Raw genomic sequence first — 27,899 nt, 5'->3', positions numbered from 1 at the left:
GGTCTATTAATTTTTAACTGGTAGATGCCTGATATTTTCAACCTAATGTTGTTGAGTCCTGAGTTGCGTTGTAGTCTTTTAGAGAGAAATTAGCCTTTGTTCTGGCAGGCAGTCAGGTTAGTTGCTGAGCAAGTTTGATCCTTTCAGGGTTTTAAGCTTTTGAAGAATCGACAATAGCTTTTTCTCTAGACCCCAGGGTCTCAGGAGTTGACCTCACAACTAAGACATGACACCTCTGGGTCTCAGGAGCATATTCCATGTAGTCAACGGCAGTGGGGAACTCAAACGAGTCTTCTTCCAGTGTGAACTCTGAGAATTGTCTGTCTTAACTGTTCCCCATAATTACTCTTTGTGGGCCTTGTGGAGGTTCACACCACATACCCGCTGATTTTTATTCAGCTAAAGATTCAAGGGTATGCCATGTGGATTCCGAAGCTCTTTCTCCAGGAACTCCTCATCAATTCCAACCAGCTTGGCCTCCCCAAATCCCCTTAACTCCGATCCCTGTCTTTTCAACTCAATAAGACCTGTCTTCTCAGTGAGATCTTAGGTCTTTTTTTGAGTTCCCCTTCCCTGCGCCTCAACTTGAAAACTGTCTTTAGGCAGAAAGCCAGGGTGATATAGGGTCGATCTTGTTTCTCTTCTCTCAGGCACAACGGTCCAGAATTTCCTATTGCCCAATGTCTGAAAACAGTTGTTTATATATTTCCTTCAGTCTTTTAGTAAGCCCAGACCCATTTTCTCTGGTCCAGAAGCAGACGTTTTACACTCCTCACGGAAAACGGAAATTGTTTTACAAATGTTATTTGCCACGGTGGAAGTTCACCGCTCCCCCTGGTACCCCTCGTTTTTCTTCTCAGGAAATACGGTGACGGGATCTTGTATCCCGGCGGTATTCTTTAGTGACTGGTGTAGACTGGGGTAACGCAGCGGGACACCTCGCCGCGCAGCGACGTCTAACTCGTAGCCTCCCGCGCGCGCCTCGCTCGCCTTCCTCCTCCCTCCCCCATCGGCAGATGCGCTAGCGTTCCGCGCGCGCCCGCTCACTGCGCCTGCGCGGCGTGTGGACGCCACACGCTCCCGGAAGTGGGAGGTGTCCGCTCGAGTTTGTGTGGCCGCCGCCGCGGGAACGCGAGCCCGGTAATTTTTCAACGGAGAAAGGCGAGGCTTTCGGGCTTGGCCGAGTGAGAGTGAGCGAGTGTCGGGCTCCGGCAGCTCTCTCCTTACGTGACAGCCGGCATGGAGCATGAGCGGAGCAAACAGCCTGGCAACGAGGCCGTGGCTCCCGCGCGGCTGGAGTCGCCCCGGTCCGAGTGTGGGGAGGAGCCGCGGAACCCGAATCCTGAGGTGAGTCCGCCGCGCCCGTTCGTCGGTGCCCGGCCCTTCCGGACTCCCGCGCCCCTGCCTTCTAGGCTGTTCCGCAGAAACGTCAGCCTTTCGACTTCCAGCCCCGGCCGCGCCCCCTGTTCCCATCCCCGGCGCCTTTCCTCGGGTTGGTTGTCTCCAAGCCCCCTGTCGCCCGAATTATCCTCTGGCAATGTGATGTGAGGAAATAGTCAAGACGAGAAGTGTGTGAACTGTGGTTTTAGAAGTTCTGGGGGGAATTCTGCTCTAAATACTCAGGGCACGCTGTTGCTGTAGTCATTCTGTCTAGCCCTTTTACGTAGGTTATGTTTTTAAAACTCGCACCATACGCTCTAGGCGTGTCATTTCTAGGACCCGAAGTCCATTACCCGTCCCCCGCCCCCCAGCCTTAACGGAGGGTGATTGCGCCTATTATCGGAGCTTTTTGCCCATTTGCTACTATTTCATATAGATATTCTACACGACCGCTTTTCTTAGTGATTTTGACAACTCATTGGTAGAACCCCGTACGGAGCAGAACTGTAAAGACGGCCTCAAAACTTCCTTGTTCATCTCATTCGGCAGGTATACATTATTGGTGACTAGCGCTGCAGATTGTAAATAATCCTAATGCTGAAGTTGGCCCATTTCATTTGAGTAATGTATGTTGAGCACTTCATAGAGTGGGTACTTGCACGAGGCTTCCTTGCTCTTAACTCTTCCATCAACAGCCAGTTCTCCGAATAGCAGCTAGAATGATCTTTCAGTGACATGAATCTGATGTGTTTTTCCCCATCTTAGTCTTCAGTTGGCTGCCCGGCAGGACGTGGCTCCTGCCTCCGTTGCTGACTTCTTCCCTTTTGCTGTCACAGCCCTTAGCTTCATGGGTTCTTTTATGGTGGATAGTCTTTCTTTTTAAGGATCTCTGATGCTCCCTTTGTTCTGCACGACCTTCTTTTGGGTTTTTTGCATAGCTGTCCCATTCTCCTTAAGATACACATTCCGAAAGGCCTTGGATGCTGCCTCTCTCTAACGAACCTCTTTTCCACCCACCTCCCTCGTCAGGCTGAGATGCTGTCAATAACATCGTCATGTAAGTTGGCTTAAAAATAATTGGATGTACTTCAGTATATTTTGAAAGTCTTCAAACTTTGAGATATAGCAACATAAGACTTAGGTCTGTGTTCCAAATTGGTTTTAGTGACTCATAGTTGTTAAAAACTTATTGTTGGATACTATTTTTTTTAATGTTTATTTTTGAGAGAGAGAGAGAGACAGAGCGTGAGTGGGGGAGGAGAAGAGAGAGAGGGAGACACGGAATCCGAAGCAGGCTCCAGGCTCTGAACTGTCAGCACAGAGCCCCCCCCATGCGGGGCTCGAACTCACGAACTGCGAGATCATGGTCTGAGTGGAAGTTGGCCACTTAAACCGACTGAGCCACCCAGGTGCCCCGTATTGTTGGATACTATTAACAGTTTTGTTTTCCTATCTCAGGCAAGCAAAGTATTTTGTGGGAACATTGCTAAATCCATTTTCATTATTCCTAATGTCAGTTGTTTTTGTAAACTGATAGGTATTACATTTTCACATTTTTAACCAAGTAAGTACACCTTTAATCAGAACTCTTCTTTTGGAAGAATTTTAATCAGGCTAAATTATACTTCTAAGGTTTTTTTTTGTTTTTTTGTTTTTTTTTTTTTTAGCGTGTAGTTGCGGAGGCTGTTTGTTTCGTAGGTAACGCAGTTTTTTTGGTGATCATATATGAAAACATTTCCAAAATAACTATTTTCAAAATATTCTTGCTACAGAGAAAAGTTTCTTTTGCTAAGCAGTTATCTTTTTATCTCACTGTTAAAACCTTTTCTTTTATGTTCAAATAACAAGTTGTGTTGAAAGGAAAACCTTTTAAGTTTCAAGCTATTAATCCCTTTCTCATCACAGAAAATGACAGCAATTTTGGAATACCTGTCTTGCAAAAGAAAATATGTAACTCAACTTTAAGTTTAAAAGCGTGGCAAGATAGTAAGCCTCTTTTTGGTATAAAAGTTTTTCATAGTCACTTCCCATACTGTATATGTTCTCTTTTTTGAGATCATATAAATTGTACAGTCATTTATTTGAATACGGAAAAATTGCAAAAGGTCACAATACTGTGAAAATGAATATTCCTCTCCATAATATGGAATCTGCCCACACTTTTCTCATTATATGTCTGGTACTTTATGTGACCTGTGACAGGTGGACATAGACATTGGGGAGGATGTCATTGTCAATCTATTGTTTAGTAAAATAATTGTGCATTTTACTAGATTTATAGTACATGCGGGTTTTTAATATTTTCTTTTTACTCCTTAGTGGGTTGACTTGAGCAACCTTCTTCAGAAACCATTAGTGTAGACCTTAAATTTGGGAGCAGACACTGATCACTGAGAACCAGACCTTCACGTGCCCTGAGCTTCATTGAAAGAGCTAGAGTTGGACCTGGGAGAGGAAGCAGATCTTCCTTTACAGAAATCATGATTTATAGCAGATTTAAGAGACCTTAGTGTTATTTTGGGTAATTTTTGTAGCTGCAGTTTTAGATAAGAATTAAGCAAGTGAATCAGAGAGAGGACTTAGCCAAAGAATAGATTTGCTTAAATTGACTGAGCCATCTGTTTTGGTAGACAAACTGTTACTCATTGTTGACCTAAATTTTAACCCGACTGAAGATGAAGTTTAAAATTCACCGTAAGTTTAAAGACAAAGGATAAATTATCCTGATTAAATTCTAGCAATAAAGTAGCCAGGTATTGTAAATTTAATGTATTATTGAAAACTACTTCCATAGCTTTAGTAAAGTTTTTTAACCATTTGTCAACAAGGAATTTCAATATAGTTATTCTTCAGTATATGGACAATTTACACATTGGGATTTCTGATCTCTTCCTCTGAAGACATAGGAATAATTCTTGAGTGCTCTAGCACAGTACCTAGCATTACATTTCTAGTAAATGTGTGTTGTATTAAACACACATTTGAGAGCTTTGAGCGAGAAATAGTCCCTGAACGTTTAGGATTAGTGCTAAGTCAGGGAATTTGGCCTGTCCATGGTTATCCCCTCTTAATCTGTAATTAGTTCTTATGGGGACAATGTAGTAAATTATGACTAAATTAACAGACTAATATGGATTAATGCTAAGTACCAAAGTTTTTTTTTTTTTAATTAAGTTTATTTTCTTGTTACTGAGTTTTTTTTTTTTTAATGTTTATTCATTTTTGAGAGAGAGAGTGCGGGGTGGGACAGGAGTGGGGGGAAACCACCACAGGGCTTGAACCCACGAACCATGAGATCATGACCTGAGTTGAACTCAGATGCTCAACTGACTGAGCCATTCAGGCACCCCAGTACCAAAGTCTGCTTGAAAATTCTGGAGCATACCTAATATTTGTAACATTGCATGTGGAAAATTGTTAACTTATAAATGGAACTTTGAAACTAGGCATATTAATAACTTTGGACTACCTGTGGAGTGATTACAATTGAGTTCAGTTTTTTCTTAACAGAGTTTGACTTAAGGAGAGGAAAGATTTATGATACACTAACTGTAGTTCTCCTGAATAATTGGTATACATGTGGGTTTGGGAAATTGTGTGTTTTGAAGCTGAATACATTTCCTTCTTTGCTTGGGGTTCTAAGAGATTATGAACTAGGTTTCTGTATAGTCCCTTTTGTTTTTATATTGGTCAATTCTGTTAACTTAGTGAAATGAAGTGAGGTTAAAAAATTCTGAGGATGTCACTGACTTATACATGCACAATGTTGTAAAAGTTCTTTTAAAAATTGGTTTGTTTAGAAATTTTAGAATGTTTGTGAAAAGGTCTGTTCTGTAGTCTATGATGGTAATAAAGTTCCCATTAATAGCCATGGTGGTTTGGTAGGTGGCATGGTGTTGGGAGTCCAATACACATAATCTCATTTAATCCTTATAATAACCTTGTTTAAATACTGTTTACCATTACCAAATACCAAATGCGACTTGGAATAGTTATTATTCTTTATTTTATAGATAAGGAAACTGAAGATCAGAGGCTAGTAAGTAACTATTCAAGGTCATGCTGCTAGTAAATGGTCAGCTGGGGCTCTGTAGTGAAGTGCTCCCAGCACTGGTGCTATTTTTATTTAGCTTCATTTCCTTTAAGAAATCTCATGACTCAGAAGAGAGCAGGGTAAATTGTATTGGAAACACGTCTTCTTTCTATGCACTTTTCGTTGAACATGTAGTAATGAATAGGCCTCAGGAGTTTGAATCTTTAAGATGTTTGTATTAATTATAAGCTTATCTATATGTATATATATTTTTTTTGGTAGAAAAAGCAACAATGTAGATTTGATGGCCAAGAAACCAAAGGATCTAAGTTCATTACCTCCAGTGCAAGTGATTTCAGTGACCCAGTTTACAAAGAGATTGCTATTACGAATGGATGCATTAATAGAATGAGTAAGGAAGAACTCAGAGCTAAGCTTTCAGAATTCAAGCTTGAAACCAGGTAATTAACAATAACTTTTTAAAAATACAGAAGTAGTATATGCTTATCCTAGAAAATCTTGAATACACTGAAGAATTAGCCAATCATCTGTAATCCTACCATAAAGAGATAACCATTATTAACAATTCACATAGTAGCTACAATTTTCATTCTTATAAGTGAATCTTTATGTGCACCTTTGATTATTTATGTCAGTCTCTTGGCCAGTAGGCTAAGAGTGCTGAGTCGACAACTGTGAGTATTTTGACAGTCTACCTACCAGCAATGTACAGAAGTAGCTATTTTATTATACTAAATATATTTAAAATTTTTTTAGTTGCTCATTTGGTTGGTGGTTAATTACATCTTACTGAGATTGGATATATATATATATATATATATATATATATATATATATTTTATTTTGTCCACTTGTGTTATTTTTATAAAGAGGGTTTCTTTGAAACCAAGTAATTTAAAAAAATTATTCACCTATCAGGAAATATGTTTTTTTCTGTTTTAGCTTTTAAAAATATGCAGAATGATAGCATGCATTATATTGAACTGGATATTGAATGAGAAAACAATGCAGCTTAGCCAACTCTGTGTGTGTGTGTGTGTGTGTGTGTGTGTATGTATGTGTGTGTATCTTCTGTGAAGTGTATACACTCTCTGTGTTTAGTAAATTTTTGCAAAACAAATCACTTTATGTTGACTTGGAGCTTGGAGTAGGAATGAATGACCTTTGGAATGCAGAACTTTGGTAGTTAATTGTCAGCATCAAGAAAAGAATGGACTGCATGCGGTAGGTGAAAATGGTTATTGTTTCTGGGTCCTCATTATCCTTTTTTTCTTATAAGCAATATTTATCCTCTGTTTTAAAGTTAATTTATTTTTTTGAGAGTGAGATAGAGCATGAGTTTGTGGAGGGGTAGAGAGAGAAGAAGAGAGAGGATCCCAAGCAGGCTCTGCACCATCAGTACAGAGCCAGATGCAGGGAATGAATCCACGAACTGTGAGATCATGACCTGAGCAGAGATCAAGAATTACTCAGGTGCTCCCATTTTGGTAATTTAGAAAATCTCAAGCAAATAAACATATTAAAACATTCTGTCTTAAAACAACAAACTGGTTAATTATCAATATTCTCATGAATAGGATTCTTTTTCAGTGGTAGTTTGGGAAGGAAAGTAAAAGGTTAAATTAAAAAAATTTTTTAACGTATTTATTTTTGAGAGACAGAGACAGAGTGTAAGTGGGGAAGGGACAGAGAGAGAGGGAGACCCAGAATCCGAAGCTGGCTCTAGGCTCTGAGCTGTCAGCACAGAGCCCAACATGGGGCTGGAACCCATGAATTGTGAGATGATGACCTGAGCTGAAGTCAGAGACTCAACTGACTGAGGGCCCCCGGGTGCCCCTAAAATTTTTTTTTTGATAGTTATTAGTGATGTGTCAAAAATACCTTAGTTGTCACTGCACACTGGCTACAATTTAGGTCCTTTTATTTTTACTGCCATTTTGTATTTGTAAACCATTAATAGGACTCAAACAAGTAACATTGAAGGAAGTGTGAGCACTAGTCATGACTTTTAATTTTTAGAAGTGAAGTACATACTGTTTGAAGTACATGACCACCATTACCAATGATTGTTATCTACTTAGAACAATCTTTTCTCCACCCACCATTTGTAGGACATGTATTTTGAAAATATCTGTAATCTTCTAAATAAAATTCTATCCATGGTAGATTAAGAAACCTGCTTCCAATTAAGAACCTATTGAGTATGGCTGTTCTTCTGGACATGGTTTACACTAGGGTATCTTCCAAATGAGTTTTCCTAGCTAGTAGACATTCAACTTTATATGCAAGGCTCATAATGCTTTCTTATTCATATGGGTATTTTAGTTGTCTAACCTATAAAAACCAAAAAGAAAGATAGCATAAATATTCCATTTACCTGAATTTTCTTACTCTGAAATTTGTGTTTGGCCTGTAGAATAGTTCAACATTAATTTCAGTTGTTGTATTATGTATATCATTTTGGTATAAGGCAGTATGGCTATATAGGCAGTGTATGCTAACAAGGTGTATGGCTTGAAATACCAGTATAGGAGAAATGCTCTTATGTACTACAAAAATGAAAAGTTACTTCTGAAGGAAAATATTCTGTGTTACATTTGATTTTAATTCTTTGCTAACTTAGCCTTAAGTCTTGCTTTCTTTACATTTATTCTAGTTAATATTTGCTAAATTATGCTGTGACTGCCAGTTCAGTCCTTTGCCAGCAGGTAAGAGTTCAGATTTTTGATTGTAAAACTCATCTAAGAGTTAATTTTCTTTTTCTTTCCTTAGAGGAGTAAAGGATGTGCTAAAGAAAAGGCTGAAAAACTATTACAAGAAGCAGAAGCTGATGTTGAAAGAGGGCAATTGTGCTGACAGTTACTATGACTACATTTGTATCATTGATTTTGAAGCCACTTGTGAAGAGGGTAACCCACCTGAGTTTATACATGAAATAATTGAATTTCCTGTGGTTTTACTGAATACCCATACCTTAGAAATAGTAAGTGAACTGTTACATTTTGATTTTTCATTTTTAGCAGCAACTATTCTGGTGTTCTCTAGTAGAGCAGGAATCTCATTTGCTATTTTTTTTTTAATTTTTTTTTTTTTTTAACGTTTATTTATTTTTGAGACAGAGGGAGACAGAGCATGAACGGGGGAGGGTCAGAGAGAGGGAGACACAGAATCTGAAACAGGCTCCAGGCTCTGAGCTGTCAGCACAGAGCCCGATGTGGGGCTCGAACTCATGGACCGCGACATCATGACCTGAGCCGAAGTCGTTCGCTCAACCGACTGAGCCACCCAGGCGCCCCTCATTTGCTATTTTAAAGCTAGACTTAGAATTTAAAAGTGGGCTGTTGGCTCTTGTTGTGTACTATGTATCAGCTTGATTAATAGAAAAGCTGTAATGAAATAATTTCAGAGGCTACTTCTCTCCTTTTCCAGGAGCTAAAATTACATTGTTTTTTCTGTTTGGTTAGAACACATATCTGGCTGGACATCAGAATCTCTTAGGGAGTTAAAAAAAAAAAAAAAAATGCCTGGCCCTCATCCCAGAGATTCTCATTTAGTTGTTCTGTGGTGGGGCCCCTGACATCAGCATGTTTTTAAAGCTTCTCAGTTGACATGCAGTCAGGATTAAGAACCACAGCTGTGGACTCCTATAGGCTCTGATCTCTAAAAATGGCAAATTACAGAAATTGCCTTTCAACTTAGAACTGGCCGTCTTTCTGGTGAAAAGTTTAGGGACATATGGCACTTGTAACCTTGGCTTTGAGCCATATAATATATTGGCTCTGTACTATTGGTTGTCACTGTCCTATTGGTTCTGGAAGTCGGACGGAGTTCTCCAAAACACTATTTGCCTTGTAAAATCTCAGCAAACATATCATAACATCTCATCTATCTAAAAGTTACTTCTCTTCCATCGCCAGTAGCCACCAAAACGTTGGGAGCAAGTATAAAAGGCTTGTGTATAAAAATGCATACATTTTTTTCTTAGTGTTATTCAGAATCTCTTTTAGTTATAATCAGCCTGTTTATATAATTTCCTTGCCCAAGGAAGATTGAAGTCCATAAATTAAAAGGAGGGATGACTGCTACAACTGTAATAATCTTGCATAACTCACTAGATTCCACTTTTTCTTTCTTACTCAAATTTACTGCTCTAGCCTTTCTCTTCCCTCATTGAGACATTAATGACTTACTGCTTTTTACTGTATTGTTCCCGTCACATACAGACATGTTATTTTTCACACCATAAAAAGCTTTTACTCGATTCCACTTCCCTGCCAGCTACCCCATTTCTTTGTTCTTTTCTGGTAAATATCTTTGAGAAAGTTACGTACTGCTGTTTCCTCCCATTCTCTCTTAAACTCCCACCACTGTGGGTTTAAGTTAGGTCTTCAATCCTATCCCTCCACTAGCATCATTTGTTAGTGTCATTTCTGACTCTCATCTAAATGCTGGTATAATTTGACCACTCTGTCCTTGAAATATTTGCTGCAGGTGACTGCCAGTACACCTCATTCTCTTAATTCGTCTCTATCCTCATTGGGCTCCCTTCCAGTTTCCCTTGCTGGTTCCTTCTTTTCTTCATAGCTCCTAATATTGGATGCCCCAGGGTTCAATCCTAGGTCCTGTTCTCCCTACAGATCCTCTCCCCTAATCGCATCTACTTTCAAAGCTTTTAGAAACTGTATGCTAATGACTCCCAACTGTTTATTTTCAACCTGGACATCAATCCCAAATCCAGGCAGCTTATTTAATATCTCTGCTTGGACATTTAAACAGACCTCTTAACATGTCCCAAAGTGAATTTACTCTCCACCTGTTGTGTGTTCAGCTTTCCCTAGCTTGAGTGATGGCAATTCTTTTTTTTTTTTTTTTTTTTTTATTTATTTTTTTTGGGACAGAGAGAGACAGAGCATGAATGGGGGAGGGGCAGAGAGAGAGGGAGACACAGAATCGGAAACAGGCTCCAGGCTCCGAGCCATCAGCCCAGAGCCCGACGCGGGGCTCGAACTCACGGACCGCGAGATCGTGACCTGGCTGTAGTCGGACGCTCAACCGACTGCGCCACCCAGGCGCCCCGGCAATTCTTATTTACTCAGTTCAGAAACCTTGGAATCATCCTGGACTCCTCTGTTTCTTCCCATCACACATCCAGACCAACTCTGGTTTGCTCTGCCTTCAAAATTCATCCAGAACCCAGCCACTTAACTGCATTCCTGTGACTCTAGTCTGAGCCCCCATAATTTCTTGTCTGGATTTACTGCATTCACCATCGAACTGGTCTCTGTTTCTGTCCTTGTCTCCTAAAGCAAGTCTCAACATAGTGTGCGGAGTGATCCTTATAAAATAGAAGCCATTTTCCTTCTTTGGCTCTTTTCCATCTTCCCTTCAGTGGCTCTTCTTTTAACTCAGAAAAAAGCCATATTTCTTAACGTGATCTGGCCTCTCACCACCTCTGATCATGCCATATTGACCTGCTTGCTGTTTCTCAGAGATACCAGGCATGTTCCACCCCCTCACCTCCAGGGCTTTAGTTCTAATTCCTTTCTTCCAGAAGTCTTGCTGTTTATTCCTCCCTCCTACACTCCCTCTCTCCTTTCCAGTCCTTCCTTGGTTCTCACCTTCTGCATAAAGGTGATGATCTATTTAATAGTCTAGCTGAAACCATCCCCCACACCCAGTTTTTCTGATCCTGCTTATCTGCTCTACTTTAATTTTTAATTCCCCTCATCATTTGGTAACTTACTATGTAATCTGCTTAAGTGGTTGCTAAATATTTGCTCATCGAGTGCATAATTCTCTGTGGTAATCATTCTGATAGAAGTGAATGAAATTTTTTATTAATGGTATATTTGATACTACCTACTTGTATTGAGAAGGGAAGTTGCAGCATATTTTTGAAAGATTTTCATTGAAAATTATGAAAATATTGATACTTAAAAGGATAGAGCCTTCATTTATCTGAGAAATTCAGTTAAGTGGACTTTTTCTTTCTGCAATGCATTTGGTAAGTAAAGAGCATCTAACTTTTAAAGTTCAGACATTCTTTGCTGTTGTTGAATGTTGCTCTTTGACAAGAGTTAACCTTTACAACTCATTGGCTTAATGTACTAATGTGAAGAAAGAATTTATTAGGAAATGGAACATTTTTCTTAATTTTTTGAGTCTTCTGTCACACAAAAAAGGTCTTTTTCTCTGTATCTACCTAGTATTAGCGATTGCTGCCTTTAGGCTTCAAAATTGTCCTTAAGTTTTAAAAGTGACTTAGCATGTTCTTGTTTAGGGAGGCAGTGTTGGGCTAGAGGAGAAAGCGCTCTGAGGTCTGAGCTTAATGGTAACAGTACTGGCCTTATGAGCTCATAGACTTGTTGGGAGCAGATGAGAAGGCAAGCATGAGAGCTTCTCAAAGAGGATAAAAATGGCTACAAAAATATAGTATTCTTGCTCTTTAAACTACTACATCTCATGTAGTTCAATTTTGATTATTAGATTTCAGTTTAATGGAATCAACATAAAAATAAAGACTATTCAAGAGTAAATGAGAGAGCAGTAATCTAGAACTAATTTATTATAACTAAAGATTGGCATTTTTTTCAAAGAGTTTACTATTATTTAAAAAGCTGGTAGCATCTTGAAGTTGAGGTTGCATTATTAAGCTTTACAGTTTCAAATAGTACAAACAAAATTATCAACATTTTGCTTCTCAAGATAATGTGTAAACTGGTTTGAAGGCTTGCTTTCAGATACTTGTTTTATCTTAAAAAAATTTAAACTATGAAGCATAGTTAAAATTAGAGTGCTTTGGGAGTAGAGAATTATCCTGAAGTGGTTAAAATTCTAGAAAGGGTTATGTCATAAGCACCTATAAAATTATAGTCTCCTGTGGCTTAATATTTCATGTACCTTGTGTCATGTATCTGAAGTCATAGAAAATACTTTAACTTGCTCTCCTTTCCTTGTAGGAAGATACATTTCAGCAGTATGTGAGACCAGAGATTAACACCCAACTTTCTGATTTCTGCATCAACCTAACTGGGATTACTCAGGTTCTAATTCTGTGTCCTTTTTTCTAGAGTTTGAAAGAGGTTCTGAAATTAGGGTTGTATTTCATAGTTTAAAAAATTATTATTATAAACAACGTACTTACTTGATAAATATTTTCCATATTATACTATGAAAAAAGTAGGAAAGCAAATTTTATACCTGGTAAAATCTTTCTAGCCTTTCCTCTTAAGGACTGGCAATGATGAATCTAAAGATTTAATTTTTTTGATCATTGGTAGAATAATTGTTACCATGCTGGACTTGGAAGTTTTAAAATGTATCTGTTTATAACCTGACCTTCTATATAGGTTAATGTTTTATTAGGTCTCTGATCTTTTTATTGTGTTGTAATGTGTTAGGGCCTTTGTTTAGTTAGTTCCCTTATTCATTTATTCATTCACTCAACAAGTATTTGAGTGCTTCCTGTAGTATTTGCCAAGGTACCTGGGACACAGAGATAGTTAAGTCAGTCTCCTCAGGTCACTCGACGGTCTGTATTCAGGAGGACAGACAGACTAAACCAGTGAGTGGTGACAATATTGTTAAGACTAATGAGCAAGTCGTTGTTTTATCAGGGTAGTATGGGCATCTTATGACAGAGGGAAGGGAGGGCTGTCCTGTGCCAGACTTCCTCAAGTTAGTGAACTTGGGCTGAATCATGATAGGTCAATAGGCAGGAAAGAATGGCTGGGCATTTCATGTGTGCATGGTAGGACTGTCAGTAGTTGGGGATGGTCAGGTGTGCATGAGCTAGTAAGAAAGTGGTCAAAAATACAGCTAAAGTGGTAGAAAATACAGCTACAGTGGTAGGCGAGGGAGGCCAGGTCATGAAGAGTCTTGTGTGTCTTTTTATCCTGAAAGCCTTGGGGAACGTTTGCAGGATTTTAAGTACGGAAGTGATGTGACGATCAACTGAGGAAGCTCAGTCTGCCAGCGGTGTGTTATCTGTTGTGGAAAGATCTGAGCTTTGAGATAGGGAGACCGTGTTGGAGGGCTGTGGCTTGTAGCTGGGAGATTTCCCTTTTCTCCACTCCAGAGAATTAGTCAGCCACTAGGTTGAGGCCTTAAAAAAAGGAGAACCACTGGGGATGATCTTAAATCTTCATTTGGGGAGGATTGTAAACAATCTTTAATTATCTTAAAAATGCAATATTAGGTGGATCTCAGCCAAGGAAATCACGTAGAGTTTAAAATATCATAGATGAGACTTTCTCTTACTGTTCCTTTCTCTTCAACGTTTGTGTCTGAGTATTTGTAGGACTACATGTAGCTACTCTGATTTTTATATATTTTACTTTTATATCCTCAGGATCAGGTAGACAGAGCTGATACCTTCCCTCAGGTACTAAAAAAAGTAATTGACTGGATGAAATCGAAGGAGTTAGGAACAAAGTATAAATATTGCATATTGACAGATGGGTGAGTATTTAGCAAAATTATCTTTTGTAATTTTCTTTTTAAAGATAAAAGATGTTCATGTTCATTTAACGTTCAGAATAACCACAAAAAGTATGATTTACTGATAGTTCTGGGGTCTCCCACAAGAGACCATATTTTTCTTCTCACATTCTTATTTCTACTTAAACTTTGAATCCTAGGGACCAAAGAGAGGAGGGAAAGCAATGGTAACAGTCTAATCCAGGACTAGAAGACTAGGGAAGGATAAGTGTTAATGTGTAAAACTAAAATGACCTTTTTATCATGACACTTCCTTGCTCAAAGAAGTCCCAAATCTTCAGTCTGGCTTCCAAGCCAGACCTGAAGCCTGTGTATCCTAATCCACCTGCCATTCTTTTCCACTGTGGTCATGCTGGCCCATGAACCATATGGTGTGTCCTTTGTGCACTTTTTCATGCTTTTCTTCTACTAGAAGGCTCTCTTCCTTTGCTACTTGATTAAGCCCTTCTGTTTTACTATGCATACTTCAACTCATAGTGATTTTTGGTTTTTTTGGATGTCTCATAGGCTTTATATATGTACCATTTGTGTTGGCATCTAAATATTCTGATAGACTTAAACTTTATTTATGTAAGACTTATGTGTGCAAGGTGATTAAAAATCCTTTCAGGGTAAGGACTTGGGCTACTTGATATAATCTTCCATAATGCTTACTGTAGTCTGAACTCAAAATTTTGTGTGCTCAAAAAGCATTTGTTAGATGAAAAATTTAGAGGGAAGATCAGAAAGATTAAAACAAGGATTACAGGCATTGTGCCAAGGCAGCTCCTAAAGGATAGTGCTATTAAGATTGAAGAAGAAAGTCCTAATCGACTTCTGTTTCAAACTGTGGACAGATTGCACACTAAAATGGAGATGTCACTTACTTAAAGGGTTTAGTGACCCTTACATAGGAAAAAAGCACTGAGTGTAGTCACATTATAATTGCGTTTAAAAGTAGAAATTTGGGAAAATGTTGATGGACCTCTTTAGAAATCTGTTGATTTTGAATGTGAATGAGCAGTGTGCCTGCCAAAGTATATAGGTGTTTCTGTCGTAACACAGTATGTGTGATTCTGTAAAAACCTCACATTCTGGGACATAGCTCATACCTCCAGAAATAATTTGGACCACTCAGGCAAGCAGTTCACATTAAGTGGAAGTTGCCACAGAGGATATTACAAATGCACAGAAGCAATAGGATCCTGGGGACAAGCACTCGTTTTTAATTTTTTAATAATATACTTGAAAGTACTGTTGGCAGTACAGCAGCTGAGTTGAGAGTTTTTTCTTTCCTGCTGAAGGTTATAATTTCTACAGCTATTGTCCCGATTCCTTTTTTCCTAGGAAAAACCATGTACAAACCAACACAACGTCGTCCATATTGTACAATCAGTATTTTCCTACTTAACTACATAAGTTGATTAGTGTTGTAGAAACATATGCTGTAACACAATAAATTGTATTCTAACCCCTGAATAGCTACTTTCTTCTCTTTAAAATATTTTGTTCATTTGTTTTGTTTCAAAGCACACCCTCAAAGAACTTCCTAATATGATAAACTTGCCATTAAAAGTAAGCTTAGCAGAATTATTTTTGGCTTATGAAAAAATAATTAGCAACATAGAAGTCTGCCCAAGTAATCAGAACCATGAAAATGGTCATGATGAGCCTAGTAAGAATTAGTCAGTTTGTGAGAAAAATTTAATATACCTGACTTGTACTTTTCTTTGTTTTTTTAAAGTTTATTTTTCAAGTAGTATTTTGGAGGTAGAGAGGTTAATTTTGTAAGTTTGATATATGTGAATATCAGCAAGAAAGGGGATGTGTAAATCAAAAACAAATAGAATGATTTTACTTGTAAGAACAGTATGGTATTTATTTCATTGTTTTTCACCCCTGTTTTTGATTTTACAAGTTCGTGGGATATGAGTAAGTTCCTGAACATTCAGTGCCGGCTAAGCAGGCTCAAATATCCTCCTTTTGCTAAAAAGTGGATCAATATTCGAAAGTCATATGGGAACTTTTACAAGGTAAAAATTTTCATTTTATTGATTATATTGCTCTTGATAAACTTATTACATTTTGCATGTACATCACATTGTGATTTACTAGGTGCTTTTCACAGGAAAAGGCAATATACCTATGTTACTTACTATCTAAACATGAATATGATCATGATCTTATGAATTTAGAAAGTTGAGCTGTTTTTCTTTAAATCTATTACCATTATTTGAATAGGTTAACTGTATATACATGCTCTTCAGTAACAGAGGTTTGAAACTATAGGGGTATTTAATGTGTGAATTGTTTGTGGAACAAATGCTCCCCACTGAATTTTAATTTTATCAGAGTTAATGCATAGGTGTAGTGTAAATTTTTAAAAATAGTATTACAAGGCTTATGACAAGTGGCATTCATCCACTCTGGCCCTTACCGTCACTGGTTCCTATTCTCCTAAGGCAGACAATTTCAACTTTTTGTAGCTCTTTCTTCCAATATTTACCTTCATACTTCTAAATGATAGGTTAATACTATTTGTTGAATTTTCGGTTTGAGGTATCTCTTGAGTTCCTGCAATGGAAGATGAAGATTTAGCTCTGTGAAAAAGCCACAGTACCTGCATGTCCTTCCCCTCTGTGTGTCTTCCTAATTAGTTACATTATCTTTGTAATCAAATTATTACTAGGTGCTTCTGGTCTTGTAACACTAGAGACTTCACAACTTCTCCCCAGATTTAACAAGTGCCTCCTTCAGTCGTTATCCTGTTACTTTCCATTCAAACTGTAGACTGCTCCCCAGTACTCAGAACACTCAGGTGCCCTCCAGTGTTCGTTCTCTCTCTGTCTCTCTCTCTCTCTCTGTCTCTCTCTCTCTCCTTTTTCCTTGGAGATTACCTGCCTGGAACTTTTAATCCTGTTCTAATTTGAACTTTTTGTTTTTCAGGCTTTTTCTAAAATCATCCTAGGAGATTTTTCTTTTTCTTTGCTTCTCTATCACATGTAAGACCTTGTGCTGTCTTCTTTCTTCCTTTACAACCTCATTTTGATGAAGCACATCCTAGTTTCATGAGAAAAGGCGCTTTCCCTTAAAAACATTTTTTGTGGTTTTGACATTTTTTAAAGCTGAGAAGTGTACATACAGAAGAGTGGAGTTTTTTTTAAAGTGAAATCCCTTGTAACTTCCGCTCACTCAACCCCTTTTCTTCTTCCCAGAGCCCCTATCCCACAGTCCATACTTTCATGGAAATCATTTTCTTGTTTTTCCTTACAGTTTTACTGTTTAAATGTACATCCGTTATACTTTTGCCTGTTTTCTTCAACATGTTTTAACATCGTGCTGGCTGTATTGTTCATTTTGCTTTTTTCCCCGGCATTATGTTTGAGATTCATCGATGTCATGCATGTAGCTGTTGTTAACTTTATTGCCATGTAGAATTTCATTGTATGAATATCAGGAGTTTGTTTATCTGCTCTATTTGGCTGGTCATTTGGGGTTTTTACGAACAGTGGTGCTATAAACATTCTTACGCATGTCTTCTGGGGCTTCTTTGCGCTCATTTCTTTAGGGTATAAACCTACGAGTAGGATTGCTTGTTGTAGGATATGTGCATCATTGATGTTAGGTAATGCAAAAATAGTTTTCTGAGGGGGTTGTACCAATTTGCACTCTCCCCAGAAGAGTAGATGAGTTCATAATTGCTCCACGTCTTTGCCAGCATCTGGTGTTGCCAGACATTTTAAGTGTTTATAAATCTGGTGGATGTGGGATGCCATCTCATTAAGGTCCTAATATGCATTTGTTTAATTGCTTCTCAGGTTGAGCTTGTTTTCCTATGATTATTAGCCATTTGAATTTATTTTGTAAAGTTCCTGTTTAAATCTTCCCATTTAAAAAAATTGAGTAATCTGGGGTGCCTGAGTGGCTCAGTCAGTTGAGCATCCGACTTCAGGTCATGATCTCGTGATTTGTGGGTTCAAGCCCCACATTCTGCTCTGTGCTGACAGCTTGGAGCCTGGAGCATGCTTCAGATTCGGTGTCTCCCTCTCTCTCTTCCCCTCCCCCACTTACCTGCACGCCCTCTCAAAAATAAACATTAAAAATTGCGTAGTTCTTCTGTAACTGTAGATTATAAATTGTGGTTGTGTATAGATATTTATTTTGGATACTAGTCCTTTGGTTATATTTGGTGTTTTTTTACTTCTTTGTGAATTTAGGTTTTCACTCATTTTATGATTTTTCAAAAAAACTTTTTTTATGGAAAATTACAAATGTATACAAAAGTTGACAGGCATAATGAACCCTCATTACCCAGTTTTAATAGTTATAATCTCATGGCCAGCCTTGTTTCATCTGTATCTTCACCTGCTTACCCCTTTCCTTACTCTATTGAAGCAGATCTCAAACTTTATTTTCATTTGATCTGTAAACATGTTGTTATGTAATTCCAAAAAATAAGGACTTCTTTTGAAAAGCATAACCACCATACCATTATCACACAGAAAAACCAACAGGAATTCCTTAATGTTCTCAAATAGTCATAAATATCATAGTTTTCTTTTTAAATTTAGTTAGTTTTTTAAATTGAAACATAGTCGATATCGATGTTATATTAGTTTCAGGTGTACAACATAGTGATCGGATAGTTCAGTACATCACCCCCTGCTCACCATGATCCGTGTTACCATCTGCTAGCATACAGGCTTATTACAGTGGTATTGACTGGTCCCCGTGCCGTGCATTTCATCCCTGTGACTTCCTTTATGCTTGGGAGTTGGTACCTCTTAGTCTTCTTCACCTTATTTTTTTCTTCTACCTTTTGTGTTTTGAATCAGAATAAGGTCCACACATTTATAGTTGGGTGACATGTCCCTTAAATTTTTTAATCTCTAATTAAATTCCTTTTCCACCTGTTTTTCTCTCTAACAATTGTCTTATTTTATTTTTAAGAAACAACCATTTGTCCTGTAGGTTTTCCCACTGTCTGCATTTTGCTAATGTGATAATTCAAATGTGTCTCTATGCTCTGTGTTTTATGTAAATCTGTAGGGTCTTGGTCATCTTTAGGCCCCTTTTTTTTTTTTTTTTTTGCTGTACCTCAGGTGACAATGCATTCTTATATTAGGACATCTTTCTCAAACCTTTATTTATTCCAAGGATAATTATTAATAATTTAATAATTAATTAAGCCATAACATAATTTTTAAGTCTGCATAAAAATATCTATTGTTCACAATACATTAGAGTGTTCAGAAAGTTGCAGATATATTAAGGCAATAACATTGCCAGTGCTCTTTTTTTTTTTTTTTTTTAAGTTTATCTTTGAAAAATAGAGACAGAGTGGGAGAGGGGCAGAGAGAGAGACACACACAGAATCTGAAATAGGTTCCAGGCTCTGCACTGTCAGCACAGAGCCTGATGTGGGGCTTGAACTCATATGCTGTGAGATTATGACCTGAGCTTAAGTCAGAGGACCAATCGAGTGAACCACCCAGGCTCCCCACTCTTTTCTTTTTAATACATTTTTTAAAGTTTGTTTATTAATTTTGAGGCAGGGGAAGGGGCAGAGACAGAGGGAGAGAGAATCCCAAGCAGGCTCTGTGCTGTCACCACAGAGCCGAACGCTGGGCTCGAACTCATGACTGTGAGATCATGGTCTCAGCTGAAATCAAGAATCAGATGCTTAAGCAACTGAGCCATCTAGGCACCCAACCAGTGCTCTTTTGAGTAGAGAATAATACTTATTTGTGGATCTGTATATGTTGACCAGTTTATTAGGCTGCTCTTTTCTATGTGGATTTCTTCTGTTCATAAATTTATTGACTGTGATGCCAATTAGCGTAAGTTGAAGAAACTTAACATTTATCTTTTTAAAATGTTTCTTTCTCTGCCGCCCCCCCCCCCCTTATCCAAGCAGGCCTAAAAGTCTGAGCACAAATTTTTACTATATAGGAGTCTAACAATGTATGGTCTTTGGCAAGTACAAAGTATTCTTTTTTCCAGGGGCACCTGGGTGGCTCAGTTGGTTAAGTGTCTGACTCTTGGTTTCGGCTCAGGTCATGATCTCATGATTTATGACTTCAAGCCCTGACTCAGACTCTTCGCGGACAGTGCAGAGCCTGCTTGGGATTCTCCCTCTCTCTCTCTGTCCCTCCCCCGCATGTGTGCTCTTTCTCCCTCTCTCTCCAAGTAAATAAACTTAAAAAAAAAAAACAAAAAACAAAAAAAACAAGTATTCTTTTTTTTCTTTTTTAAAACCAAAAATTACTCTTTATCCAGCCTTTCTTAGGAGTGGAGATAGATAGATCTCTAAATTTGAAATTAATCTCTTTCCTTTTCATAAATTAAAAAATTCATAAGGCAAACATAATACTTTTCTGTTTAATAACTGGCTGAAACTTAAAAGTGGGTTTGAGTTTTCTATGAGTAGGCTGAAACAATATGGATACAAATACAGCCTACAGACACAATTTTATACAAGATTTTGGAAAATAAAAAAGCTTATTTCTGTGTGGCATGATCAGACTCAAGTGTAGGTTTAACTCACAAAATTATGCAGACATGTTTTTAATTTCTTTTGTAGTTCTTTATACACATTAAATGTCATTTTTGAAGTAAAAGGATGAAGCACATTGGTAAGGTGATAGCTGTCTGTTTTCATTCTTTTGTTTTTGTCTTTCTTTTTCCTGTACAAATACTCAGTTCTGGTTAGGATTTGAGACAAGCTTGCATGGATTTCGTATTCCACTGAAATGAGACAGCTTCTGCGCTCGCTCTTCATATTGTTAAATAAGAAGAGGTTTATTACTCACACACATAAAAGGTTGAAAGCTGCAGTGAAATATTCGTTGCTTTTCTGTGAATGACTGGACCCTCTTCTTTGGCAGAAATCCACAACTATTCTTTTTTTCTTTTTAAATTTTTAAAATATTTTTAAATTTAAAAAATTTTTAAAATATTTATTTTGAGAGAGCACAAACAGGGGAGGGGAAGAGAGAGAGGGAGAGAGAGAATCCCAAGCAGGCTCCTCACTGTCAGCACAGAGCCCGACTCAGAGGTTCAGTCTCACAAACTGCAAGATCATGACCTGAGCCAAAATCAAGAGTCAGACGCTTAACCAACTGAGCCACCCAGGCGCCTCTAAATCCACGACTGTTCTAAAGGCAGATCAGTAAATCTCTTCTCTAGTGTACAGTCAGACTGTACATTACAAAGCTCTTTTCAAAGTGAAGTTCTGTGGCTGAGCAGAAGATTCTGAAAAAGGGTTTTTTACCTAGTCACCCTCTGGTGTTGAAAGGGAGGAAAAATACTGTCTAATTTTCTACAGTTTGTCCAGATGGCTTACATTAAGTCTTAAGACTTGCTAATAGCTTTTCTCACTGTCAAGCCTAAGCAAAAGTGTGAACATTGGCAGTTTTTTTGCAATATGATTTTCCCAAAGATTCACTTTTCCTTGAAATCCAAGAATCTTACACTTGAAGTTAAGGGTTTTCTCCAGGGTCTTACGGGTACTTGTTGAATTAGTTTATGTGATGAAAATGTCTAGGCTAGTTTCTGCAGCTCTTCTGCAAACCAGTCAGCAATTTCTGGCCTACCACTTTCCTGCCATTCACCTTCCAAGTCAGTCACCGTGCTGAGAACTTCTTGCCAGGCCAGAGAATGCGTGAGGTTTATGTGCTCTTTACCCAGGTTCTCACACAGCTCTTCAGTTTTAGACAGGATTGAGTGAATTGGCCCTTGTTTAATAGAGCTGATAATTTTTTTGGCACAATCCCTGATTTTTCATGTTACCTCTGATTTATTTTGTGGTAAAATAGGCATAGCATAACAATATGCACCATTTTGACCATTTTAACTGTACAGTTTAGTGAAGGATGGACATTCATATTGTCATGCAGCCATCACCACCATCCATTTACAGAACTTTCTCATCTTCCAAAACAGAAACTCTATACTTTTTAAACAGTGACTCCCTGTTGCCCCTTCCTCCAGCCCCTGGCAGCCACCATGCCACTTTCTCTGTGAATTGTACCGCTCTAGGTACCTCATATAAGGGAATCTTCTGGTATTTGTTTTTTTTGTGACGGGCATATTGCACTTAGTGTAATGTCTTCAACGTTCGTGTGTGCTGTGGTAGGTGTCAGAATTTCCTTCCTTTGTAAAGCTACGTGATAATTCCATTGTTTGAGAAGTTCTTTCCTTTTGAAGGCTGAATAATATTTCATTATATTTTTAGACCACATTTTGTTTATCCATTCATCTGTTGATGGACAGTTGGGTTGCCTCCACCTTCCGGCCATTGTGAATAATGCTCCAGTGAACATGCAGGTGCAAATAACGGAGTCCCTGCTTTCAGTTCTTTGGGTATATACCTAGAAGTGGAATTAGATCATACAGAAATTCTATGTTTAATTTTTTGAGGACCTCCCAAATGGTTTTCTGTAGTGGCTGCCCCATTTTACATTGTCACCAGCAATGCACAGGGGTTTCAGTTTTTCTGTATCCTTGCCAGCACTTATTTTCCATTTTCTTTTTTTCCCTTTTTTATGTTTTTTATGTTCTGAGGCAGAGGATATAGAGAGAGTGTGCACGCTCCATTGGGAGAGGGCTAGAGAGTGGGGGGTGGAGGGTGGAGTGGGGGGTGGGGGCAGAGGATCCAAAGTGCGCTCTGCGCTGACAACACAGAGCCCGACAGAGGGCTCGAACTCACAAACCCTGAGATCATGACCTGAGCCAAAGTCTGACACTTAACCAAATGAGCCACCCAGGCACCCCTCTTTTTATATTTTTAAATGATGGCTATGTAATGGGTATGAAGAGGTATCTCACTGTGGTTTTGATTTGTATTTCCAGAATGATTAGTGATGTTGAGCAGTTTTTCATGTGCTTATTGGCCAGTTGTATGTCTTTGGAGAAATGTCCGTATAAGTCTTTTTGCCCATTTTGAAATCATGTAATTTTTTTTTTATTGTTGAGTTTTAGGAATTATTTGTATATTCTGGATGTTAATCCTTTTTCAGATCTATGATTTCCAAATATTTTCTTCCATTCTGTGGGTTGTCTTTTGCTATTGATAGTGTGTCCTTTTATATACGAAAGTTTTAAATTGTTATGAAGTCCAGTTTATCGAGTTTTTCTTTTGTTGCCTCTGCTTTTGGGTGTCATATCCAAGAAATCATTGCCAAATCCAATGTCATGTAACTTTTCCCTTAGGTTTTCTTAGAATTTTGTGGTTCTGACTCTTTCTTAGGTTTAGTGTTTGATCCATTTTGAGTTAATATTTTGCTAGTGACTATACTGAATTTGTAGATCGTGTTAAGTATTTCTGATTATTTAGCAGTATTAAATCTTTCAATTTATGAACATGTCTCCCCATTTAATGTATGTTGTCTTTAATTTCTTTCAGCAACATTTTGTAATTTTCAATATACAAGTCTTTCACTTCTTTGGTTAAACTTTTTTATTTATTTTTTGCTACTGAAATGGAATTTTTTTCTTAATATCCTTTTTGGATTGTTCATTATTATTAGATAGAAATACAACTGATTTTTTAAGTTTATTTATTTTGAGAGAGAGAGAGCATGTGCAGGCATGAGCAGGGGAGAGGGAGAGAGAGAATCCCAAGCTGACAGTACAGGGCCCTATGCAGGACTCAAACTCACGAACCGTGAGATAATGACTGAAATCCTGAGTCAGACACTTAACTGTCTGGGCCCCCTGGGCTCCATGCAACTGATTTTTTGTGTGCCGGTTTTGTATCCTGTGACTTTGCTGTCTTTGCTTATTAGTTCTGACAGTTTTTTGGTGGAATCTTCAGAATTTTCTAAATAAAAGATCACAACACTTGCAAACATAGATAACTTCTTCCTTTCCAGTGGAGATGCCTTTTATTTTTTTTTGCCTACTTATTCTGGTTAGAACTTCTGATACTGTTTTGAATGGGGAAAGTGGTCATCCTTATCTTGTTCCTGATCTTAGAGGGAGAGCTCTCGGTCTTTTCACCATTGAATATAATGTTCACTGTAAATTTTTTATATATGGACTTTGTTATTTTGAGGTAGATTTCTTCTCTTCCTACTTTGTTGAGAGTTTTCATCATGAAAGGGTGTTTAATTTTAGCAAATGCTTTTTCTGCATCAATTGAGATGATCATGTGTTTCTTTTTCCCTTCATTCTGTTAGTGTGGTTTGTTACATTGGTTGATTTTTGTATGTTGGACCATCCTTGCTTTCTAAGACTAAATCCCACTTGTTCATGGTGTATAATCCATTTAATATGCTGCTGAATTTGGTTTGCTGGTATTGTTGAGGATTTTTGCATCAGTATTTATAAGGGATATTGATCTGTAGTTTTCTTGTAGTGTCTTTGTCTGGCCTCCATATCAGGATAATGCTAACCTCATCATGTGATTTAGGAAGTGTTCCCTCTTCGGTTTTTTGCAAGAGTTAGAGAAGGATCAGTGTTAATACTTCTTTAAATGTTTTTTAGAATCCACCAGTGAAGCCATCTGGTCCTGGGCTTCTCTTGGTTGGGAGTTTTTGATTACCAATTCTGTCATCCTCCTTACTTATTGTAGGTCTATTCAGATTTTCTGTTCCTTAACAATTCAGTCTTGGTGGGTTGTGTGTCTAGGGATAGTCCATTTCACCTAAGTTGTTCAGTGTGTTGGAAAAATTATTTTTGGAAGCACATTTTCTAGGTGATATTTAGTGAAAGGACCAGAAGGTGATAATTCCAGCTAAGGATAATTAATGATGTTTATCATGGTTCTTTTATATCATTTACTTTGTGATTCTCCCAATAACCCAGTGAATAAACAGGATAACTATTAGTCTTACTTTATTTTTTAAAGTTTATTTTTGAGGGGGAGAGAGCACACACGTGAGTGGGGGAGGGGCAGAGAGAGGGAGCAAGAATCACAAGCAGACTCCACGCTCATCACCTAGCCCAACCTGGGGTTTGATCTCACGATTGTGAGATCCTGACTGACCTGAGCTGAAATCAAGAGTCAGGTGCCTGACTGAGCCACCCAGGTGCCCCTACTCTTATTTTACAGATAAAGAAGCTGAAGCCCCAAGATGTTTAGGTGACATAGCTATACAGACTACAGAATGTAAAACTTAACAGATCTTCCCAGTAGTGATATACAGAAGGTAGAATGGTGCTTCTCAATAGTGGAGGGGCATATTGAAATTTGGGGTGTGAGATTTTTATATGTATCAAATATTTAAATAAATTTAAATATTTATATTTAAGTAGGTTGAAAAGTATCACATGATAATGTCTTTCATTCTTGATCTTTATCATTGTTTTTTTAAGTTTATTTTTGAGAGAGACGGAGACAACGTGAGTAGGGGAGAGTGAGAGAGAGAATCCCAAGCAGGCTCCGTGTGGCCAACACAGAGCCCCATGTGGGGCTCGAACTCACAAAACCACAAAATCATGACCTGAGCCAAAACCAAGTCAGACACTCAACTGGCTGAGCTACCCAGCCGCCCTGATCTTTATTGTCTTTAGTCATAGAAAGGCTAGATTTTTTTTCAGTGTATCCACTGAAGGAGTCTATCAAGTAAAATAACACATTACGGTAAAATACCATACAAAAGAATATTTGAGTTCAAATGGTAGAGCTTTAACTTAGATGTCTAAAACAATACATTTCTCCACCTCCGCCCCCCTCCCCAGGGAAAAAATAAATAAATAAATAAAACAATACATTTCCTTTCATAAATGATTTGTCAAATTACAAAACTAGATTCTTTAGATGTCTTGAGGATTCTGTCTGTTTATATGTATTTTCATCTATAACTTCATTTTTTTAAGCTCTGAAGGTTTGAATTATTTGCTCCATTTAACCAAGAGTATTTGCCCTTTGCCTAACTTTATTACTGTTGATTTTCAATTTCTTATTTTTCACAGTGATTTATAAATATATAAATACTAAAGAATTATTTACTAAGCTATTTATTTTTCAGGTTCCTAGAAGCCAAACCAAATTAACAATAATGCTTGAAAAGCTAGGAATGGATTATGATGGGAGGCCTCACAGTGGTCTTGACGACTCTAAGAACATTGCCCGAATAGCAGTTCGAATGCTTCAAGATGGATGTGAACTCCGAATTAATGAGAAAATGCATGCAGGACAGCTAATGAGTGTGTCTTCTTCGTTGCCAATAGAGGGCACTCCAGCTCCACAAATGCCACATTCTAGAAAATAACAACATTTTTGCCCTTTGCCCATGGATCATTCACTCTTAACTGGAGTTGCTACAAAGAGGTAGCAGATGAATACTTATTGAATTAGTCATGCAGTGCAAAATTTGAGCACCTTAAACATTTAAACTCTTACTACAGTTACAGTTATATATAAATGTATGTGAACAGATTCTGTGGAGAGGGCGTATTGAATTTTTTTGTCACCAGCACTTTTAATATGAGCAGTATTTGTTACACAGTAACAGTTCCTGCTTAGAAGTGAATTTTGTAATTTAAGGTGTCCAAGATGTGTCCCTTTTGGTTTTAAAATGCAAACGCTTTATTGGCTCTTCCCTTGAATGTCCTATCTTACTGATGTTAAAATATATAATGTATTTCTACATTAACATCATTAGATCAAGTCATTTCTTACAGTGCAGAAAAGATTGGAAGGCCTTATCTAGCCTTTGGGTTTTAAGAATATCATAGTCCTTTTGATTTTTGAAATCTATATGTGAAGTTCACCTGTGCATAGTGAATTTCATAAGGTACTTGGTACACATACCTGCCCACATTTCTCTTCAGTTTATAATTGGAAGACTTGTGTGTTAGATTATAGGGCCTTGTTAAAAGTTCAGTTACTGGTGAGATTAATGGAAAGTCAGAGGAAAATACCATTTAAAAGAGTTTAAGGGCTGTACCTCAAACTTTGTAACATATAAACATATCAGTGGGTTTTTTTTAACTTGGTTTTTTGGTTCCCCTCCCTCTTGTGACATATATCTGCCCTAATTCTTAAATCTAAAAGACCATGCTTTGAAATAGACTAAAAATAAGGGTCACCACTTAATTTTGCATTTGTATTCAACACTATGAGTAAGGTTAATAAAGTCAAATAATGGTTTTTAACATCTTATGTTTTTATTAAAAGTTGATTTTACATAGTGAGTACCACTGTTAATTCTTAACTAATTCTAAAAATGTAAGTGTGTTCATGGGGTTGAAAAAGCAACTTTTATCTTGAAGCTAAAAATATTTTCTGGATTGAATTTCCCCCTATAGCTTTCATGGAACAATTTACTTCTTTTCTTTTACTTTCTATTAGTAATTATGATGCCACTTTATTTTAATGATTTACATATTAATTAAATGAATTTTGTAGAGGCTTCCAATACTGGTGATTGGAAAAAAGGAGGCATTTTTCTCAGTCTGAGAATTGTCTCCAGAAAACTATAGAAGGAATGAGAATTCTGCCTTTGAGTAGTAGTTAGAATAACAAGTGGATAACAAGGCATAAGCGAATATGATGTCCTTAGACACACTGATATGGGTTATAGTAAAAGAAGGAAATGTAGATGTTTTAGATTTATGCTGTAAACTTTGGGGATGAAGTGGATATATGCTGAGATTTTTGTGAATCCCAAGTAGTGCCATATAACATACCATAAAGAGTTACTGAAAATTTCCAAGAATTTCCTTTGTACCTTGCTGAGTTACAGGGCCAGGGCAGAGTAGTAGAGAATAGAAAATCACTATTGAGATGTGAATGCCAGGAGGTCCACTGGCACATATTTTAGGTGATTTTTTCCACATAGCCACCTTACTGTAGAATTCAAATTTCATGTCATAGCAAAACCATAATTATCTTTTGCCAGCTTCTGTTGCTCATCAACAGCTGAAATTGCAATTGGGAAATCTGAGAATGGCAAAGAAACATTACTCTCTTGTTTTGTTTGTTTTTAAATTTTTTTAAGCTTTATTTATTTGGAGAGAGAGAACATGAGCAGGGGAG

At 37.7% G+C, this 27,899-nt stretch overlaps 1 protein-coding gene across 6 annotated transcripts; it reads left to right on the top strand.

Moving 5' to 3' along the window:
* Positions 1 to 1,111: 1,111 nt before the first annotated feature.
* On the top strand, positions 1,112 to 27,055 carry ERI1 (exoribonuclease 1). 6 transcript variants are annotated; one of them, XM_047092052.1, is made up of 8 exons: positions 1,725 to 1,929; positions 2,410 to 2,437; positions 5,696 to 5,874; positions 8,207 to 8,417; positions 12,394 to 12,477; positions 13,785 to 13,894; positions 15,831 to 15,945; positions 25,888 to 27,055. In XM_047092052.1, exons 3-8 carry the CDS (start codon positions 5,822 to 5,824, stop codon positions 26,128 to 26,130), a joined length of 816 nt encoding a protein of 271 aa, XP_046948008.1. In that variant the 5' UTR covers positions 1,725 to 1,929; positions 2,410 to 2,437; positions 5,696 to 5,821; the 3' UTR covers positions 26,131 to 27,055. The 6 variants fall into 6 exon arrangements, with proteins under 6 accessions (XP_046948005.1, XP_046948004.1, XP_046948006.1 ...); XM_047092048.1 differs by lacking the exons at positions 1,725 to 1,929; positions 2,410 to 2,437 and adding an exon at positions 1,113 to 1,347; XM_047092053.1 differs by lacking the exon at positions 2,410 to 2,437.
* Positions 27,056 to 27,899: the final 844 nt, after the last annotated feature.

The sequence above is a fragment of the Lynx rufus genome, unplaced genomic scaffold (genome assembly GCF_022079265.1).
Source record: "Lynx rufus isolate CCGP_SWC_20201006 ecotype Redwood Valley unplaced genomic scaffold, mLynRuf1.p SCAF_3, whole genome shotgun sequence".
Taxonomy (NCBI): Eukaryota; Metazoa; Chordata; class Mammalia; order Carnivora; family Felidae; genus Lynx; species Lynx rufus.
Note: the sequence above shows the minus strand (reverse complement) of the source record. Positions and strands in the feature narration are given on the sequence as shown.